Here is a 21789-nt window from a genome sequence, read left to right as displayed (position 1 = left end):
ATCTTCAGGGATGAGCCAGCAGGTACTCAAAAAAGGCGATGCTCTCTCGAGTATATCGCCTTACAGAGTATGCTCGCTCATCTTAAGATAGCACCCTTGGGACTCATTCACATGGGCATCATAAGTGTATTTCGGTCTGTGAATATGCAGCATATTCACAGACTGAAAATTGCCTATTCCCTGTGTATTTTGGCTTATGCTTACAATTTTTATTAATTTTCCTGTATATAATCGCTGCTTATCTATGCATGCACAAACATAATATCGCAAATGCAATCTAAAAAAGGCCATGCATTTCATGTGCAAATATGCATGTATCATACGTGTTCACTGCGTATCTGTGCAGTGCCATTCACTTCAATGCCCTATTTTGAAATCGATGGGTTTTATTCACTGCATATAATGGGCAGCATAACTTTACACCCATGTGAATGAGCCCTTAATGACCCCCCCCCCCCCCATTCAGCACTCTGCATTACTGTCACTCAATTTTCGTAGCCTAGGCTTCCAGAGTTGTCCGTTCTAAATGTTTTTGAGTATCCTACAATACCGATATATTACTTACTATTCGATGACCGCAAATAATGCAGAAAGTAAAACTTTGATAGAACTGTTGTAACAGTGTACATACCATCTCTTCCTGTAGGCCAGAGCCAAGGTCTTATGTGTTTTACTAGCCACTAATGAGCTAAGATATAATGGGATTTGATTATGGTCTGCAGCACTCTTCCCTCTAAGCTGTCCGCACTGGAAATGATGGACTTAAAAATACTGCACTAATTGTTGGACTCCCTGGCTTCATTAGTAGGCTTGTAACTCTTTCCTTCGCAGTTATCTTAGCTTTGAGGGAGCACTGCTGTCCTGCATTGAAGCCAGTGTACACATTTTACTGTCCTCCAAAGACTGCAGCGCCTCATGAAATGTCGTAGCAGAACGTCTTCAAGGATCTGATTTCTGGAAAGGACTCTGGCCAGATGACATTGGCAGGAAATAAATTGATGTCAATCAATGTAGGGGAAAATCTTGGTTTTGGTTATAGTTGCCGTCCAACAAATTTGTGTTGAATAGTGGACCATATTTTTCGCACTTTAAGACGCTGCATCCTATAGAGCGAATGTGCAAATTTGTCGCAATTGCCATTTGTTTACGCAATTGTGAATTTTACGTGCGACCGCACGAATGAATCAGCAGTTTTCTTTCGTCCCCACTGCTGCCCATACGTACCGCTAATAGGTGGTGAGCATCGGCGGGAACTGCTGCCGCTTCCCTGCCTCCACCAAACTGCCTCTTCCCTTCCTCCTGCCGCACACAATCGCCACTGTGACACGGAGCTCTGGTTTTTCAGACCTCTGCTGCTTCTTCTACTCCATCGCCCGGTACTATCCCCTGCTCTGTTCCTGGGTGAGTTCAAAATATTTTTTCCCTATATACCCCCCCCCCCCCCCATCCTGCCGGATTCGCTGAACGACTGATACCTTCACCTGACAGACCACATTGAATTTTCCCTATATAGAAGGGGTCTTTAAAAAGGTTTAAAAAAGCTAGTATGATGGTCTAGGCACCTTGGCAACAGGCTGTCTTGTATTGGACATCCATGAATAAAAGTAACTTGTTGAATTCGATTTTGGCACCGTCTGTGTTTGCATTCTAAATTCTCACACTTGTTGAAATGCTGCATCTGCTGTATCTGCAAAAAAATATATATATTCCAATGTGTTTTCTAATTCATTTTTTTTTCTTATTTCTTCTTTAAGCCTTTGTCAATTTCTAGTTATACGTTCAAAGATGGACATGTCCTTCCTCCTTGAGACTATTGCTGAGTATATCATGGATGTAGTTCAATATAACAATGACAACCGAGGATTTGAGGTAAACTTGTTTCCAGTGGTAACTCTATTCTCAGTATCACAGGGTTAGGGCAAGCTAAGACGTGGCAGAAATGCTGCAGCAATGTACTTGGGAAGCTTATGGAACAGCATCTGCACATGGCTGAAATAAATCTGCACGGAAATGCCCGCTTAGGGCTCAGTCATACAAGCGCATCGGCGCCCGTGTTACTGCAGGTAGCAGACGGCTGTACCTGAAGATGGACGTCTCTCTGCAGCGTCGGAGGAAAGAACATGTGACCGGCTTCATTGCCGGTCATGTGTTCTTTCATCAGCGCTGCAGAGACGGCCGTCTACTTCCTGCAGTAATGGCTCAGTCACACGGGCGCATCGGTGCCGGTGTACGGGTGCCGATGCGCCCGTGTGACCGAGCCCTTACTGCAATTTTTTTTCAAATCATTATTTTGCAGAAAAGCTGTGGATTTCGCCCTTTGAAGTGTATGCGGTGAAATCTGTGGTATCTGGACTGCACTTTAAGGCTGGATTCACTTGAGCGTATATCTGCCGTGTTTTACACCCGGCTGATATACACTGCCCCTCTGATGCGTTTACAATGCAACAGTTCACCTGGACGTATTTCCGTGGCGTAAAAGCGGCCCGCCAAGATAGTACTTTTACGCCGACAGCTGCATAGACTTCTATGGGAGCCTATGTCAGCTGCCGGAGAAGGGAGGTGGTAGGGAGTTCAGCAGCATGACTGCAAAACTCCCACCCCCTTCCCTCCTCCTCTCCGCTGCTTGTTGGCTGTTAGCAACTAGCTCCACCCCCTCCCGCCCCCTCCCATTGCTGGCTGGGACAAGCTCCCGCCTCCTCTCTGCAGCTTATCATACTGGCTTCCGCCTCATCCTTCTTCCTCCCTTGCAGAGCAATAATAAGGGGGGAGATAGTTTAGCAGAACTAAACAGTCTCTCTCACCCCCCCCCCCTTGCCCAACGGCATTGCAGGATCGGCGTATATGCGCAGAGCCACGGCCATCTGAATGGGTGCACAAATGTAGGATGTGAATAAGCCCATATGTAGGGAATATAGTACCATGAACTCTCTGCTGGCATCTACTTTAAAGGGTTTAGCCAATTTATCAATGAAATTCCCAATAAAGCAGCAGTGGAGTCTAAAATTACTGGTGCAAGTCTCCTAATGAAGTCCGAACCAAGACCTCAGATGAAGCCAATCACCATAGGAAAATCACTGCACATCCATATAAATTGACATTTTTATTTATGCAGTAGGTAATTGGCCACTTTATGCTAGGTTTGGTCCACATTTAAAAAAAAAAAAAAAAAAAAAAGATATATCTCCTCTTCAGGGCTCTTTCACACAGGCCTTGTGATTTTAGCTGCCTGAATCCTGGCCGAAAATCACATTAACGAGAGTCGGCTGCATCTCCTGTTTTCTCGCCCATTCAGTTGGCTGGGGGAGAGAGTCCATCTCTGCTAAACTCCCTCCCCCTCTCTGCTCGTCTTGCCAGCAAGGGGAGGGGGCGGGAGCTTAGCTAGTCGTGCTAAACTCCATCCCCTCCCTCCCCAACCTGTGGAAACTGTTGGCAAGGGGAGCCACAGCTAAACTCCCTTTTCCCTTTCCTTTCCTGATGGATGGCTCCTATAGGAATCTATGGGAACAGCCGTTGTATTCCGGCAAAAGATGGATAGGACAAAACCTATCTTTTCTGTCCGGAATGCGCTCTATATGAGCTATCTCTTTCGACTGGCCGACTTTACGCACCAGAAAATCACCCATCTGAATAAATACATTGGAATCGAATGCTTCGAATAGTTGCGATTTTTCAACCCGCGTTTTATGGGTCTCAAGGTCGTCTTCATTCAAGCCCGCCCTACCTTTCCTTCTGCATGTCTGGGCTTCTGTCCCTCTGGATGGTGCTGTCCAGAAAATGGCAACCTATGTAGGGGCATATTGCTGTACATGTCGTCATGCCCCTTCCATAGATGCATAGTGTGACTTTCATCTGTGAATGCGTACGTCCTGGACATAAGGGCTCATACTGTGCACTGCAAAGTCTTGAACAGAAGATATGGTCCCAAGTGACAAACGCGTGTTTTGTCCAGGTTTCGAAAAAGAACTGATGGTGGTCAACCCTCTTAATTTACAGACCGGATCGTGTTAGGGTTTGTTGCAAATCACTTGTATTCTGTAGTGTTAAAGGGGTTTGCCATGCGAGGAGCTTCTCAGACATTTGACGTGAAGAACACGCTTTTTGGCAAGCGTGATATTGGGACGAGTTTCTCAGCCCGGTATTGTGCTCTCCTGTGAGAATCTAGCTTTTAAGGGCAGACTTGGCCGCTATGCGTTCGCTGCGGTCGCAGACTTTGCACTTCCGCTGCAGGCTGGGTGAGTGGAATGTCTGCTCGGTTGTTGCATGGCTACATTAAACGAGGTGGTGGGCTTGTTTTGGCCCGCAGGCGTTGAGTTTGACATGTATTCTATATAGTTTCTTCACGGGTGTTTTTTCCTTCCCTTGTACAAGCCGTCGAATGGTAATTGTAGTAATGGATCACCCTTCTCGCCCATAGCACTACTGCTTTCCAGTTGACACTCCTTTCGTTCTCCTCCAGTACATCTTGCTAATCTGTGTTTATATGGTGGATGAGCTTTCAGGGCGTAGTACCACAAGGAAGGCCAGGAAATAATTGTAACCAGTTTTATTAGGATAATCTAATCCTCCTGATGGCTCGGACTAGGATTTATTCTGTTCACGAAGTCTAGTTACACGTTCACTTTTTGGAAGGCCCCTGAATGGAGAAGTGTGTGCCAAAAATATGTTTTCTTTACTCAGTCCTTTGTTTCCTGAGAACACATAAGCGTCATAAAAAGAGAACTGCCTGAGTCTGTACTGACCTTGAAGTAAGGCTGGTAGCCAAATAAAAACTCTGTGGTGGTGGGGATTTGTAAATGTTTGATCTGAAGGATACCTATGGTTTCCCTGAAAATAAGACCATGTCTTATATTATATTTTGCCCCAAAAGAAGCAGTGTCTTAATTTTTACATTTTTTTTTTGGGGGGGGGGGGGGGGGGGCGGCTTAATACTCACCTGGCAGGCGCTGTTTGGGTCCCCCTTGCTGCTCTCTGGCAGTTTTCGGTATAGTTCTCAGCGCTGAGAGAGCATTACCTTCCTGGTACCGGGGATTGAATGCCCCACCTCCAGCAATTGATTGCTGTGATGGGCTAAGGCGGCGATCCTGAAATAATCTAAGCCGGCGCTCGATGAACCAATCGCAGGCATTCAATGATGTCATTCTATATTTTTTTTTTTATGTAGTGTTGCTAGGTGGAGGACTTGTATTTCAAGGCCCCCCTCCCTGAAAACCAGAGTATGATTTGTTATCAGTGTAGGCCTTATTTTCGGGGAAACATGGTACAGTCACAGGATGCAACTAATGTTTAAAAAAAGTTCATTAGGCACATCATGGGCTGTCAAATGTATGCCAGTTTCTGGCATAAAAGTAAAATAAACATAAATCCGCTGCCCATGCCGCCTTCTTACCAGCCTGGCTGCTCACACAGTTTGTGACATGTGCAATGAAGTATTCATCTACATGGCTGGTACAGGTAAAACACATGGATTTAGAGTTAGTGCATGAGATGCAAAATCTCTTTAATTGCCCCACTAGAAAGTTCTGACTTGATTGAATGGCATCTATAGCACATTCTCTCTTACAGCCCTCTGGTTTTAATGGGAACTGTGCAATACTTAGACTATTGACCCCTTTTGCATCAAGTATCTTTGAATTGCAGCTAACCACCGACTCCCGTTGACCATTAGGAAATTAGATTTCTCAGCTGTGTAATCCTTGTAGTGGTACAAATATGGTACATGAAAACTTGTTCACTAGGCCTCCAGTAGTGTATGATTCCACAACACGCTATCAAATGAAAAGGATTGTCGAACTAGTTTCGTTGGAAATCTTGTCTAATTTTATGCTTTTTTGAGTCTGAGTTCTACATAAGGAACTTTTTTTTTTGTATGCTGAGGCCAACTAAATGCAATGCCCTGTGTCACTCAAGGTCCCTTTTTTTTTTCTGACTCCTTTTAAGGCCCCCTGTCCACTGGCGTTGCGGTCGCCCGGGAGCAGGAGCCGGCAGACGGATCTCCGCTCTCAGCCTATCTGCCAAATCGCAGAAATTTGCAGCATGCTGCAAATCGCCGGCCGCAAGCGGAGAATCGCAATGATTCTCTGATCGTGGACAGGGGGTCAGTGCTTTCCATAGCAACGCTATGGAAAGCTTCAGAAGGCATGATTCGCCGGCGATTTACTGCCGGCGAAATCACGCCCGTGGACGGGGGGCCTATGGGAATCATTTTAATACATATGGTTTGTTCTTGAGAAATTTTGCCACTGACCTCCCTCCATTTTCTCTAGAATAATTTCATTGCTCTCAGCAAATGCAGATCCTTAGAATATTACTAGCAGGGGAGTCCTTCCATGTCAAGTGGTCTAATGCTCCCCACCTTCATATCTCAGATTTTGTTCAAAATTTGTGTATTGCAGTCCCATGGTATCAAAAGAAATTCTCCAAAGTTTTAGGTTCCTACAGCTAATAATTCCTGAGTTAGACCAACCCCCCCTATTAGATCAGTACATTTTAATTTTGCAAAGCCACCTATGTTGTGCTTACAAATTCTCTTTCACATAGTATCAGTAAGAAGGAAAAAAAAATTAAGCTGACTTTTTATAATTTAAGCTTAAAAAGTGGTAACTTTTTTTTTTTTTTAATTTTTGTCCACAATGACCTATTTAATGGATTGCTGTGAAGTGCCTGTAGGTCTTCAGAACCTAAAAAGTCACCAAAATAGGGACTATCAATAGTATAATGCATGGTACAAATATCAGGTTTGTATCGCCTTTTGGGTAGATGCTACAGTGGCCCAAAGCCTGGCCCAAACTTCCTTCCACGGAGAATGGCAGATTTTGAGGCACCCTTTGAGAAAAGTTTTCAAGGTAGCTTTTAAACCAGAAAGGTTCACGATGGTACCGTTAAACTCAGTATAAAACGTTGTGCAGGACCTCAAATTTTTAGCTTTCAGAATAATGTTGTTCTACATTTATTAATGGCTAAAAATGCAATTTAATTCATTGTTCACACACTTGCAGACTAGCCCCCCACCCCCCACCCCCCTAAACAGGGAGGTCTAACTGAGGAACCATTAGCTGTAGGAACCTAGAATTTTGGGAATTTTTCTTTTGATACCATTGGCGTGTAATGCGTAAATTTTGACCAAAATCTAAGTTATGAAGGTGGGGACTTTTTCTTGTTTTAGACCTCTTGTCATTGAATGACTGGATATTCTGGTGATGGAACTACTTTAGTACCACCAATTCACTGAATGGTATATTGGTGGGGTCCAACTGCTGAAACTCCCTCTGATCCCGAGAATGGGGGAGCATGTTTCCCCTGTTCACCCCCCCCCCCCCTCCCTTATTTCACACTTCAAGTTAGTCTTCCATTTCTGTAGTGAGGCATGAAACCGCTGGTCACACATGTTCTCAATGGCGTAGACAGAAGGCCAACTATCTCTGACTGTCTCATTGAAATGATTTTGGTAGTGTTGCCAGATTTCAAATCGGAGCACAAGAGTATCTAAAGGGAGAGATCCGATGTAGCTGTGCAGAAGAAGAACTGGATTAATAGAACACCTTTTACTGGGCTATGTATTACGGAGTTGAATTGGGAGGGGTATCGTCTCTCCTTTTTAAGGAGAGCCCCTAGGTGTGTGGAGATGCTTAGGATGTGAGTGAAGGGCCTTTAAGGCCATGCATGCTCCTCTGCAGCGCCACCTATTGGATGGCAGCATTCCTTAAAATTAGTCCCTCATGTCAGACTCTTTTAAACAAGTCTTTATAACAGTGATTGGGAATTGAAAACTAAGCCAGAAAGCCATACAGACAACTGTTTCAGGGGTTTTGCTACAGTGTATGGACATCATTGAGGGAAGACTCTCCTCTATGAGCCAGAGGTGAGGCAAGAGCAGCTCCCTTCCTGGAGGGCTAGCCTACAGAATAAATGTATGGCTAGCCAGAGCTTCTCCTGGTCACAGCAGCTGGAGTCCCCAGGACTTGAACCTGTTGCACTGGCCTATATGCCGAGGTGGCTGTTTTCATGAAACAAACTATAGATTTACTTGGATGATTAGAGAATATACTGTAGTATTTGTAGTCCAATAATATTTTGACAATCTGAAGTGAACTTAAATGAGTGTTGGGGAAAACCATTGTTAGTGCTCTCCATAATGCATTTAAAGGGCCTCTCTGCAGTTTTTTTTTTATACAGGTCAGCTAGTGTATTACCTCAGTTATTCCTTTTTATCTAAAAATTCCTGAAGTCTTTCTCTTAGGTGATTCATGTCATCTCATTCTGACTGTCTAAGACAGTGACTCCTGGAGAGAACAAAGACAAGTAATTCTGTCAACAGAATTTCCTGCATGATGACATTGCATGGACTGTGACAGGAGTTTGTGTCCTTGTGAAGAATCAGTTTCTGTTAATTAAAGGCTCCTGTCACACAGTTATAATGAAGATGATGATTCATCTTACTGACTGTATACTTATGGGTCTTTAGCTTACTTAGGTGACTATAGAGGGTACTGATTATCACATTGTCCTCTCAGCAGTCAGAAATGGTACTACCATAGCTGTAGTTGCTCATGTGATTTTTTTTTTTTTGCTGATGCATCTCAATAGCACAGCAGAGGGAGAGAAAGCAAAGGGAGATCTAAAAATCAAGAGTGTCTGAGTATCAGATAGGATGCTTCACTGCATGGCAGTGATAAAAAAAAAAAAGTGTTTTCCGTGTAGTGGCCGTTTAACCCCTTAAGGACCAAGCTGTTTTGTACCTTAAAAGTAACAGACCCTTTTTAGGGATTTTACCCATGTGGTGGTTTTACTGCCCTATTTTGTTTCCTTTAGTTACCCAAATTATTTTGACTGCTTTTTTTTTTTTCTTTTTTTAATGTCTTTTTCACTGACACATTTTTTTTCTTTTGTTTTATTGGGGGTAAAATGCTAAAAAGATATATATTTTTTAACATTTATAGATTTTTTTTTTTTTTAATTTAGTGTATTTATGCTAAAATAAAGTACGGGAACGGGTTCCTCTATTTGTTTTGGATGTTTTGATAGTATGTGTGGTTTTGGTTTAGAGGGCGCATACGGCGACTGTTTTGGTTGGCGTCGGCTTTGTGTTTTCTTTCTTATGTATGTATCGTTTTTTTTCTGTAGTATTGTTCTACTTATGTATGGGATTATGTTTTTTACTATCTATGTCCCCCATGATGTCATGTAAGACCTCTGGGGGGCATTTTGTTTTCGACACTTTCCCACTGTAGCTGGGGCATCCATAGGAGCCCCAGTTACAGGGGAAAACAACCTCTGCAGTGACATTAGTCACTGGCAGAGCTGGCCACTGTCTAGTATGATCCTCCATCTCTGCTATAGCAGGGAACCCCAGCAGTCACATGACCCCCCCCCCCCCCCCCCCCCCCCCCCCCTGACTCCAGGAGTGGAAGACTCCCTTCCACTTTCACTTGCAGTACACAGTGCTCCATTGAGCACTGTGTACTCAGGGAAGCAGAAGGCAGAAAGGGTTAAAAACCCCTCCTGCCTTCTCCGGGTTATCAGCTATCACTAACAGCTGATAACTAGTTCCTGCTGTAATTGATTGCAGAGCAGGAGGCTTAAAGCGCCGCTGTAATTTTACCATTGGCGGTGCTTTAAGCCCAGGACCAGGCACCGTAAATTTACGGTGCCTGGTCCTTAATGAGTTAAGTGCACTCCAGTGGCCAATAGCTTAATCAGGTTTAACTTTTTCTCTTCGTGACTTGCGGTATTTGTATTGCAAATTTGTTGATCCTGCTGTTGCAATAGTTAAGAGCATGACATTTCCTAAGCCCTTAGACATGTCTGCATCCTCCTTCCTTGACATTTTAAATTGATCAGATGTTTGATGTTAGCTCGTAATACTCATTTCCAGACTGAACATTGTGGTTTTCTATTCCCTCCAACTGTGTAGCCTAGTATAAAATGAAAAATGTTTTCCCATGTTAGAGAGCGGAAGAAGCCAAGATTTGGTACGGCTTGTTTGTTTTGGATTCAATGGTGTGTACAACTATGTGAAGCCTCTTAAAATGTGCATGGGTGGAAGATTAAAGCGTTTAACTTCCAAAAATGATCTTCTCTGAACCTTCCGTCATTCTGTCCAAATGTCTTTTGTAACATGGGAAGAAAAAACAAACCTTCCCTTTTCACGTAATTTGCTGTTCAATTTAAAACAGATCTGTCATGATGTATGAACCATCTTATCACGACCGGTCTGCTGAGCTGTTATAGCTAGCCACGCAAAATACGGTTTTGTATGATCGCTGACAAAACCAAATATCCAAGTCGTCATGCGTCCGCTGTATTCAGGAGCTTGGAGCTCAACTATTGAAACTTTTTTTAGATTTGTGTGTTTTTGTTGTGTGGGTGTTTTTTTTTTGTTTTTTTTTTAAATGAACTGCCGCCTGTTTTACACAGGCCAACAATCGCTTGGTTTGCTGTCGAGTTCGGTGTTTACATGGACCGACAGTCGCCTGTTATCACTTGTTGGGGTTCTTTTACAGAAGGCAATAGTCGCCCAAATAAATCACTCAAAGGGCTCACTCGCTGCCCTTACGGCAACGTGCTTCTAGTGTTACCATGTTACAATTACTGACCTGAATATAAAATAAAAATTAGTTACTTGCCTTAACCCTTTGCAATCCAATTTTGGATTCCGTGTTTTCTAAGGGACTTTCTCTTTCTGTCATTATACAATGGCGCCATCTGCTGGCTAGAGCCAGTACTGCGGTACGGGACATACTGGAGAGGCCCCGGACAACAAAGCGGCCAGTAATATACAGTAAGAATACCCTGCCAGACGTCTTCCGACATCGGAGCTGTACAGCCTTAAATCACAATGTCTTCAGACGTCAGACAGTGGATTGGAAAGGGTTAATCATGTGTTTCTCACCAAATTGTGCAGAATAGTCCATGTGTGGTATAATCATGTTTTCATGTTTGCCCTCTATGCCATTTTGATATATCAACTAGTGATTATTCCTATATGTGTACCACTTACTCAATCGCTGGATCTCTATACCCTAGCACAGAGTTCTACAACCATTTGGCTCTATGATGTTTGCAAACCTACATGGCAGAGACCTGCAGGGAGTTAGTCTTGCAGCAGCTAGAGGACCACAGATTGACTTTAGCCTTAAATTAAAACTTTTTCGTATGTCTTGTTTCTTTTTTTTTTTAAGGGTGTGAAGGATGGAAATATAACAATCGACGTTGTCTGTGACATTATGGCCAACGAATCCTTTGGTTCACCATATGACAGATATGTTGAAGTTGTCCAGAGCATTAGGAAAGCCCGAGAGGAACAGTGCATTGAAGCAAGTTACAAGCAATTTCTGCATGACATGAGAGACATCCACTGGGAAGGGTCAGCTTCATCGGGAGGTAACGCATATAGATTATCAAACTAGCAATGTACAGTTAGGCATTTGCAGTATAAATCTATAATTTCCTAGGAAGCGATGAGTAGATTACTTCTAATACATTTAATGCCCAAATTCTTACTCTGCTCCCCATTGACAGGCTTCTGTCGGCTCGTCATTAGAACTGGGCTTGATTTCGGTTTGTCCAGATGGAATATTCTCTTGGAGCCACGAACAGTTATGTGACCTTGCTTAACTTCGGTCTGTTTATATTTGGGCCTTAGTGACACTTTGGTTAATTCTGGCAGTGCAGGGATGGGAAAAAACCTGCATGGTAGAATTTGCCCTCAAGAAGCTCAAACACCCCGTATCCTAGAAACCCTCTAGTTTTTATGCATACGTAGAGTTTTTTTCTTTTCATACCAGTGTGCTTCATTTGGCCAACCAGAAACCAATACCTGAAGTCAGTTTTGCCTAGGACTATCCCATACCTGTGGGGATAATTCATTACTTGAGATGAGCGAGCGTACTCGCTAAGGCAAACTACTCGAGCGAGTAGTGCCTTATGCGAGTACCTGCCCGCTTGTCTCAAAAGATTCGGGTGCCCGCGGGGGAGAGCGGTGAGTTGCGGGAGTGAGGGGGGAAAGAGAGTTTCCCCCCTCCCCACCGGCACCCGAATCATTTGAGACGAGCGGGCAGGTACTCGCATATGGCACTACTCGCTCGAGTAGTTTGCCTTAGCGAGTACCCTCGCTCATCTCTATTTATTACTGATGGTCAAGAAGACTGTCATGGCTGAAGGCGTTTGCCTTTCTAGATCTCTCCGAGTGGGGGGTATAATAGTGTCTATACCAATGAGAATCTTTCAAGCTGCCCTGAGTATCACTGTAGTAGTAATAGACTCTGGAAGTATTATGTTTGCATTAGTCAAACTTTCTTTTTTTTTTCTTTTTATGTGAAGTGTTTTTTTAACCAACCAACTTTATCATTCTCATCAAAATATTTATATTTTTGCACAAAGCAAAGTATATGTGCCAGAAAACATTTGATACGCGATGCTAAAATGAAGATAAAGTTAGCAAAACACAAGCATAAATATAAACACATGCAGCAACAATACAATTGTCCAGTTTGGGCTGGCCCGAGGAGCGTGTACACGCCGCTCTGAACATCAACTAGAATTCTCATCGGCACAAGGGCTCATTTACACAGCTGTGTCTGAGGCCTGTCTCCTGTATCTTTCCACTAGCAGGCTTGTACTTGAGCAGGGGCCAACGAGACTTTTTTTTTTGCCCTTTAAGATTTTCAATCTACGCCTGTGTTTGTGTGTTTTTTGTTTTTTTTTGTTTTTTTTTTTTTTTGTCGAAGAATTACAGACAGTGTTCAATACCTTTTTTAGACCTGACCTTTATAAAGGGGTTCATAGTTATAAAACTTAGTTTTTTCACACTCTGATCCTGGTGGTCCATCATCTGAGCTCCCCACCAATCCTGAGAATTAATGAGCCATTTTTTGTTGTCTCTACACAGCTGAACCTAATCTTTGCTTTCTTCCTTTTAATCGGCACCAGAGTGAAAATCTGAATGCAATTTTGTTTTTAGTGGGCTATGCCAACTTTAACTTTTTTTTTTTTTCCTAGAATGATTTGCATGCTATTGCCTGTTCTGTAGAACCACCTCGGTGAGCCGTAGCTGTGGGTCCATGACCTACTTTTTTCTGTAGTAGGACGCGTACGGAGATGTTTATTTTCTCATGAGAATCAAAGATTACAAGTTCTGTCCCTTGGTAGAGTTGGATGAAGTAGTAGCACAACAGCTGAAGATTGAAGCCACAGTCTTGTCTTCCTACGGTATATGTGAACAACCATGTGGTTGTGATTACCAATGTTGTTTCAGTTGCACTGACAGGAAGTATCAGCTGCCAGGAATACAGTATGGAGAGCGGTTCTCATGCATCTGACTTTTACCCTGATGCATATGTCACTTCAGTCAGTATAGTCCCATTACAATAATCACGTTTTTTTTTCTCTTTGTGCTCCTTGTAGGTAGACAGTGGATGTACCAGACATGCACAGCGTTTGGATATTTTCAGTCCTCGGATTCCATTTATCAACCGTTTTCTGGGTTTCCTTTAAGGTAACTTTTTTTTTTTTTTTTTAGTTTTTTTTTTTGTTTTTTTTCATACAATATATACATTTAAAAAGTATATTGTCCTTTTGCATATTACTGGAAACACTATAATGTGCATGATGCAAGGGCAAGAATGGATTTGACCTAAATGATCACACCATTGTAAAATGAGCATGTTTTGGTAAATGGTCTTTATTTTCCGGCTTCACATAAACCTAAAAATCACTTTTATTAAAAACAATTTGCGCAGAAATCCTGAGTACTCCTTACCTTTCCAGGAATCTTGCAGGCAAAAGTCACACTATTGAACCTTATCATTTACCGTTTTTTTAGAAGATATGGGCAGATTTCCTTAACCCCTTAGTGACCAAGCCTATTTGCGCTTTAAGGGTGGATTCAGATGACCGTATATTGGCTCGGTTTTCACTCTGAGCCGATATACAGTGCCTTTGTCTGCAGGGGGGGGGGAGGTTGGAAGAGCCAGCAGCAGGAACTGAGCTCCCGCCCCTCGCCACTATTTGCAAGGATATTTTAAATTTCCCGGGCACTCCCCAGCTTCTGCGTTTGTCAGCCATTTTGCTGATGGGCACATGTGCAAAAGTCGGGGAAAGTTCCATGGATAAGCATCCCATCAGGGGACATTGCCGTAATTTTACCTTCACTCACGGATCCGATCTGTCAGGGAAGGTAATACTTTTTATTTATTTTTTTACATGATCACTGTTTTCCTTTTGGATAACATCGATCACATGACCAGGAACCTCCTACTGCCCCCCCCCCCCCCCCCCCCCGACCTCCCTGAAATCGCTAGGCTCTCTGCTACCTTTTGGTAGCCAGAAGAAGGGAGATTTTAAATTTCCAGGGCAATCCTTGGCTTTTGCGCATGCGTCCGCCATTTTGCCGATTTGTGCAGAAGTCAAAAGGATCCATTGATAAAGATCTGGTCTGTGAGAGGAGGTGAAACTTTATCTTTTTAAACTTTCTTTGAAAACTTTTTTTTTTTTTAAACTTGACATGATGGATAATGTCGATCATGTAACTGGGGACCGCCTACCGCGGCCGCCGGTGACCTCTCCCTGCTCTTAGCTATCTCTGCTAGCAGGGAGCTTTTCTAATTTTCTCCAGCTCTCCGGCCTTCTGTGTATGTGCCCGACATTTTGCCTTTGACGCGCATGCGTAGACAGTGGCGGCAGGTCTTTTTCAGGACCATATCACCGAGGCAAGAGGTGAATAGTTTCATCTCCTCTCATGGATTGGATCCGTGAGGGGAGATGAAATTTCAACTTTGTTTAACCTTTTTTACTTTTATGCGATTGCCATTATCCATTGGATACCGACTGTCACATGACTGTGAGTCGCACACTGCAGCTCCTCCAGCAGCTGATAGCAGGGAGCCGTCACACGCATAGACCCTGTGGCTTTAGTCTACAGGGCCGGTGTGTTTCTACAGCCCTGTAGATTAAAGCCCAGACACCCAGGACATGAAAACATATATTGGTGGTCACTAAGGGGTTAAGCTGCGCTTTACACAGAACAATTACTCGGATTCCCGTAATCTATGGTAAATCTGAACTAATTATGCAGTGAATAAATAACGAATGAGAACTTGTTTGCTTCTCATTCGTCATTCAGTTTCTGCATGCAGAAAACAGAATGATGGGTTGTGCCATATAAACAGGCAGGCGCCACGGAACGATCCCCTGACCCGCTCCGCCTCCATTTAGTCAGCGATGCTGGTAAAAGCACAGAAACTATTATGGCTAGGACAACCTGTTGGGTATCTGTGCCCAACAGATCGCCCCATGTAAAAGCACCCTTAGGTGTGTGTGTGTGTCACTATTGTTCAGCCAGATCTGCAACACAGCCTTCCGCCGCTTATTATTAGGAAATTATAGTGCCAGTGTTTCTGGTGGCATATCGCACACAATAGCTTGATTCTCATTTTGTTAAAGGGGTTGTCCCGCGCCGAAACGGGTTTTTTTTTTTTTCAACCCCCCCCCCCCCCCCCCCCGTTCGGCGCGAGACAACCCCGATGCAGGGACCTAAAGAAAGCTTACCGGAGCGCTTACCTTAATCCCTGCGCTCCGGTGACTTCTATACTTACCGGTGAAGATGGCCGCCGGGATCCTCTTCCTCCGTGGACCGCAGCTCTTCTGTGCGGTCCATTGCCGATTCCAGCCTCCTGATTGGCTGGAATCGGCACGTGACGGGGCGGAGCTACACGGAGCCCCATAGAGAACAGGAGAAGACCTGGACTGCGCAAGCGCGTCTAATTTGGCCATTAGGCCATTTTAGACGGCGAAAATTAAAGGGCAACCATGGAGACGAGGACGCCAGCAACGGAGCAGGTAAGTATAAAACTTTTTATAACTTCTGTATGGCTCATAATTAATGCACAATGTATATTACAAAGTGCATTAATATGGCCATACAGAAGTGTATAGACCCACTTGCTGCCGCGGGACAACCCCTTTAATTTGTTCTTCTGTTGGTCAGACTCTGTGTTTTATATAGGTTGTAGGACTTTGATTCTAATGCTCCACCCCTGGTGACCTCATCGCTCACATACATACATACATACATACATACATACATACATACATACTGCAGAACAGTCCACCAGGCTTTTTATACAGGGCGTCCTAAATGGATTGTAGGCCTGCATGGTGCACTATATATGTCAGTGGGACTGTCACCCTTTTTTTGTATGCCTTATCTATGTGCAAGTATTATACTAAGCAGTCCCCCCCCCACAATATGTAGGTTGTTCATCAGTATGTTGCATCTGTGTATTCTCCTTCCTATAGCGCTTTGGTTGTCTGCATGCTGAGGGATGTGGGGTCTATACACATCCTTAGCTATCTTTCTATCAGGAAGTATGGACGCCGGCAGTGATTTGAGAGCAAGAACGCACACAGATCTCAGTGTTACTTGTAGACTTGTTTCTGAAAGAACAGGGAATAATGATTTCTCATGAACAGAACTGCTCCCTATGACAGCAAGCAGGTTATATAGTCATAATTCCTGACCTTTCATGCAGTAACCACATGCACACTGTAGCGCCTCTATTACATGAATAAGATGGTTAGAACATATTAATTATGTGATTTTTATGTTCCATTGATAATGGCTTGCAATGATGACCTCTTCATCTGCGGATTATGGTGACTCCCTATAGTCAATTGTTTGCATGTTAATGCCACCTGCACTTCAAAAGCCTCTGCAGAATCTGTCCTTTTTTTCATTATTGTGGAAATGCCAAAACTTATTGTAACTGATTCATTCTCGTCTTCATTGCTAGAACTCATTAATTGTTTTTTCTCTTACTAATCCACCCTGAATGCAACAGCCAGGTCCATCATTTTTTTTTTTTTTTTGTCCAACAGCTGCACGACATCTCGACCCTGTGCCACTTACCCATTCATGTTAGAATACAATTTAAACTTCTCACTGTCCTGCATAAAGCTCTCCACAGTGCTGCACATCTCCTTCCTTATTGCTGTCTGCCACCCTACCCGTGCTCTCCACTCTGCCAGTGATCTGAAAGTAACTACCTCCACAATCTGAACATCTCACTCCTGTCTTCGAGACTTTTCTTAAGCTGCATCAGTCCTCTAGAATGTGCTACCGCAGGCAACGGAGTTATTTCCGAACATCCACAGTTTTTTAAGTTTGGCCTAAGATGCATTTTTAGAAAGGTTGATCATTCCCTAATCTAACATCTCTGTTTACTTCTCTCCTGCGGTATTTCTCCAGAATTTGATCCCTTCATCCAACTGTATCCTCCACACATCATGCACTTTATATCTGTGCATATGCAACATGACCTGACTGGGGGGTGATGCCAGGCAAAGGGTGATACTTGCCCACAGGAATGATGGTGCAGGGAATAAGGGCCCTTTTACACGGGGATCAGCTGGAATCTGAGCAATTATTCAGTGTATGTAGGCACCGACTGAAGGACAAACGAGAATTTGTTCACTTCTCGCACATTGTTCAGTTTGTGCGTGCAGAAAACTGAACAGAACGGCCCATGTAAACAGGCAGTCGTTCACTTATGACAGCGTAAAATGCTGTATGAGCAGGCGTTTTGCTATATATAGTAGCAATTTTGGACTGCACTTGGCAATAGTGCGTATAAACATGTAATTGCATATGTACAGCATTTATTGTGTCCATAGAGAACCATAGTGCTCTATAATGCAGTAAAATAGAACATGCTGCGGTCCCTTTTTTTTTTTTCTTCGTGCATAGTATAGGCAAATTTGACTGGATCAAAGAAAATCCATGTACTTTCACTGGATCCATTCACCACATACATTGTGCAGGTAATATGCCAGTGTGAGGCCGTCATAACCATGCACAGTTGTGCTGGGTTAAAGGCTGCTCGGAATTCCTGGTGCTCCACCTGATCGCCTGGCCCACTGTCCAGTGCATCATAGGGGACAGGCGTAGAAGTGTCTTATCGGGCTTCACTCCCATTTAGATCAATGGGAGCTGAAGCTGGTTATTACACTGCTGGCACTTGCGCTCCTTACATCGGGGGACTTCCATGGAAGTGCAATAGCCCATTCAGCTCCCATAGATTTCGGTGGGAGTGAAGCCACCTAGGGCACTTCTGCTCCAGTCACCTATGATGCACATCCGGCCAGCCGCACTGACAGAGATCCAGGTGATCAGCTCATCGCCAAGGATCCTGAGCAGGGGGTCCCTGAATTAACTATTGACTTTTCCGAGGATAAGTCTTCAGTAGTTTTTGCTTGGAAAGCCCCTTTAAATGTGTTGATGGCAGAAAGGTGAAAACTACTTTTGGTCATTTAAGATCTTAAATACTGGTGGTATTAAGGGGTTTAATCTCTTATGCAGGGGATTTGGAGCTTTGGTGATATAAAAATCCCTAACATGTACAGAATTTTTTTTTCACCTATTAGCTATACAATAATAGTATTCGAGAGGCTCCTTCAGCCTAATAAACGGAGATGAGTCTTCAGTACTTATTGTCATGTAGCATAAATGCACATTTCAAGGCTTGTAAGTAAGACTTTGTATTGTAATCATGTTCACTTCCTGCAGTTACCACGTCCAGCAATGTGCTGATATTTATGGGAAGGTGTTTGATTTACCTCTGATAAACAGCGCAATTCAGCAGACAAATGAAAATTATGGCGGCATTAATGTCCAGAGCAGCAGAATAATTTTTACCAATGGCCTCATTGACCCGTGGCATGCACTGGGGATAAACTGGGATCTTAGCAGTGATCTTTTGGCTTTTCCAATGGCAGGTAAATATCTTCTGTATCTAGTTTATTAGTGAAGTCGATGAAGTATATGAAACCTCAGTTCTCTCTCCTTTATTTTCTCTTGGAGTAATCTTGTTACTTAAAGGAGTTGTACCAGGATCACAAGTTATTCCCTACCAACATGCTGATCGGTGGGGGTCTCGCCAATCTCAGGAACAGGGGTCCATGGTTCCCAGTCTCCCTTACTCTGGGTTTACTGCCCCCCTGCAGTGAGGAGACTGAAAGGAACACTGGTCACACAAGCGCGCTGCTACTACATTCACTTTCAATGGGACTGCGGAGATGGCCAAGCAGCAAGCACTCGGGTATTTCCACCAACCCCATTGAGATGAAAGGAGTGCCGGTTGTGCATGCTTGGTCAGCCCACAATTCGTTTTTAGGTCACTGTGGGGATGGGGGGTGGGAGAAGGGGCTTGAATATAAAACGTTTTAACCTTGGATTTCACCTTCTGCTTTGTAAAGGGTGAAAGTCTGTAAGTAATCTACATGAATACACCTTTTTATTCTCTAATAGCAAGACCTATACCTTGTTTCTAGGAAATATCCATGTGTCAGATATCACACAATAAAGCTACGTGATCTCAAGCCGATGGCTGTTTCACGCATGTCGGAGGATTAGCAAGTGTTTGCCATTGATTTTAATGGGAAACCTCACACTCTTGTGCACACCCCACGGCATGCAATATGTTTGATTGTCCCAAAACAATGGGTGATGCATTCCGAGGGATGCAAAAAATGGAGTCATATTCATGCGTCTTGGAATGCACAAAAAGTGATAGAGATTCACGCTCGTATAAATGTAGCCTAAGGGCTTAATCGCACAGGTGAGAATCTTGTGTGAGTTTTGTGTATTATGAGGTACACAAAACTCGCAAGAATAGGAACTCTATTATATATATAATTTTATATTTCACTTTTTTTTTTTTTTTCCCCTTGCAGCAATGCCGCAAAGAGAGAACATTCTGCGAACTTTTGGGCGTTCCCTTGGAACACCTTGCCCATTGATTTCCATGGCACCTTAAGAGACTCCCAAATTTGCGCGATGTGAGTGCCATGCAATGTTTTCCATTGAAATCAAAGGGAAACACTTGTCATCCTCTTATGAGCCTGCAACACACACCTAAGGATCACAATTTCACAGAAGCGAGGCGTTTTTAAATGAAAATTGCCTCGCATCGACGTAGAAAAAACACGTTGGCGAGCGAGATATCTGGTCGAGTTCCCCACGTCTTTAAATATGGCAGAAATGCTATTGAATTTGCTAGAGAAATTCTGCAGCATTTACAGTACAAGCCACATGGAGCAGACTAAGAGTTGCCTTTCGCACGGTGCAGAAATTGTCCCCAACAAATCCACAGCAGGGTTGAAAACTACCAACAATTCTAAATCTGCAGATCCCGCGGATTTCAATTTTTGACTGCGCAAGTTAAAATCCACGGCCAAATGTTCACCACTTAGGTGTGGATTCAGTCACTATGTAATTGCTGTGGGTTTCTCACTGTGGATTGCACATGGCCATTACATTGAATGTGAAGGTACATGCATTCGTGGCAAAATCTAAGAGTAGCAATCACATTAAATGTAGTCCTATTGCTTCTCTGACAGTACAATCTTGTAGATATACCTTCATAATGGCTAACAAAAAGCAATGTTACAGCAAGCTGCTAATGGGACTCTTCATCAGGCATATATATTTGGAGACCTAAGGAGCCTTGAAAGCTTGCTATAACATTGGTTCCTTCTGTCAGCTATATCTACAAGATTTGTGTAATTTTTTTTCTGTATTGGGCTACATTCACACGGGCGAGTACGACACTGTGCTAAAACTCTGGCCCATATGGTGAGATGCTTTTTTGAATCTGAAACTACTCGCATCACTTCTGGCAAATTGTGATCCGAAAGGATAGCAAGTGTTTCCCATTGATTTCAGTGGGAAGCATCTCATGACACTTGCATGCACATCACACGGCACATCAGTACCATGCAATGTCTTTAAATTCCCATTGAAAGCAATGAGCGAGTGTTGCAAGGATGCACCCAAAGATGGGATGTGCTGCGACTTTTATCCTCGCAGCATTACTGCGAGGGAAAAAAATTGCTCATGTGAATAAGTCCATTCCGAAGAACGGCGTTCATACACATTCGCGCGTCTTGCAACGCACAAAATTGCGTCAGTCTCACCCGTCTGAATAAGCCCTCATAGTGATATAACCTGATTTCTGGCTTGTTACAGATGCTGCTCACTGTGCAGACATGTATCCGGCCCGACCTGAGGAGCCTGCAGAGTTACCGGAAACAAGAAGACGGATATTTGAGCAGCTTAAACTATGGTTACAGTTATAAACCTTCTACAGAAAATCGGATGTTTATAGCTTGCTGCTATAGGGCGATGATTATAAAGTGTTTAGTCTGTTAAGTTGGTGAAGTCAAATGTAAAGATATTCTTTTTGTGCCTCAAATTTGGTGATGAGGTTACCAAGCTAGAACTTACAGTATATCCTGCCAAACCTTTCCATGCTGGGAGCTGTAGTCTGTCGACATCTGGAAAGCCCCAGGTTGCCTTGGATAATACAGAATATCGCGGTATTGGAATGTCTGGAACATTCTGGAGACCCTGCAGATGGCGTTCAAATTTTTGGATAATTTCTGTGTCAATATAACCACACAGCGTGTGGCTTTATTTCACTGTTTGTATAAACTCCTTGGTTTTTGATCTGGCGCAAATCTTGTTTAGTTAGAGCTCCAATAAACTTGCTATTTATTTTTGCAAAATAACTTGTCTTGAGTATTTTTCCATCCTCTGAATATCCTTGTAGTGTTGTTTTATGGACCTTAATAAAAATAGTCCTCTGCAGATTGGAGAAAAGTCACTGAAGTGGCATGTTTTAACCCTTTCCAGTCCAATTTGTATCCTGGTTTTCCTAGGGGGCTTACTTTTTTTTTGCTGTTATACAACAGTGCTGTCTGCTGGCTAAAGCCAGTACTGCATGAGGTGACACGTTG

The 21789-nt window shown here is 43.4% G+C and overlaps 1 protein-coding gene across 1 annotated transcript in view; it reads left to right on the top strand.

Annotated features, from left to right (window-relative positions):
• The window catches only part of LOC136625041 (putative serine protease K12H4.7), a 42284-nt gene extending 20723 nt beyond the window's left edge, over nucleotides 1-21561 (top strand). The window contains exons 5-9 of the mRNA XM_066598976.1: nucleotides 1755-1869; nucleotides 11178-11379; nucleotides 13402-13492; nucleotides 18560-18768; nucleotides 21020-21561. Coding sequence (XP_066455073.1) covers nucleotides 1755-1869; nucleotides 11178-11379; nucleotides 13402-13492; nucleotides 18560-18768; nucleotides 21020-21129 — 727 coding nt within the window. The 3' untranslated portion in view covers nucleotides 21130-21561. The remainder of the gene's footprint in view (nucleotides 1-1754; nucleotides 1870-11177; nucleotides 11380-13401; nucleotides 13493-18559; nucleotides 18769-21019) is intronic.
• The last annotated feature ends 228 nt before the right edge of the window (nucleotides 21562-21789 follow it).

The sequence above is a fragment of the Eleutherodactylus coqui genome, chromosome 1 (genome assembly GCF_035609145.1).
Source record: "Eleutherodactylus coqui strain aEleCoq1 chromosome 1, aEleCoq1.hap1, whole genome shotgun sequence".
NCBI classification, from domain to species: Eukaryota; Metazoa; Chordata; class Amphibia; order Anura; family Eleutherodactylidae; genus Eleutherodactylus; species Eleutherodactylus coqui.
The sequence above is the reverse complement of the archived record's forward strand: the minus strand, read 5'-3'. Positions and strand labels throughout refer to the sequence as shown.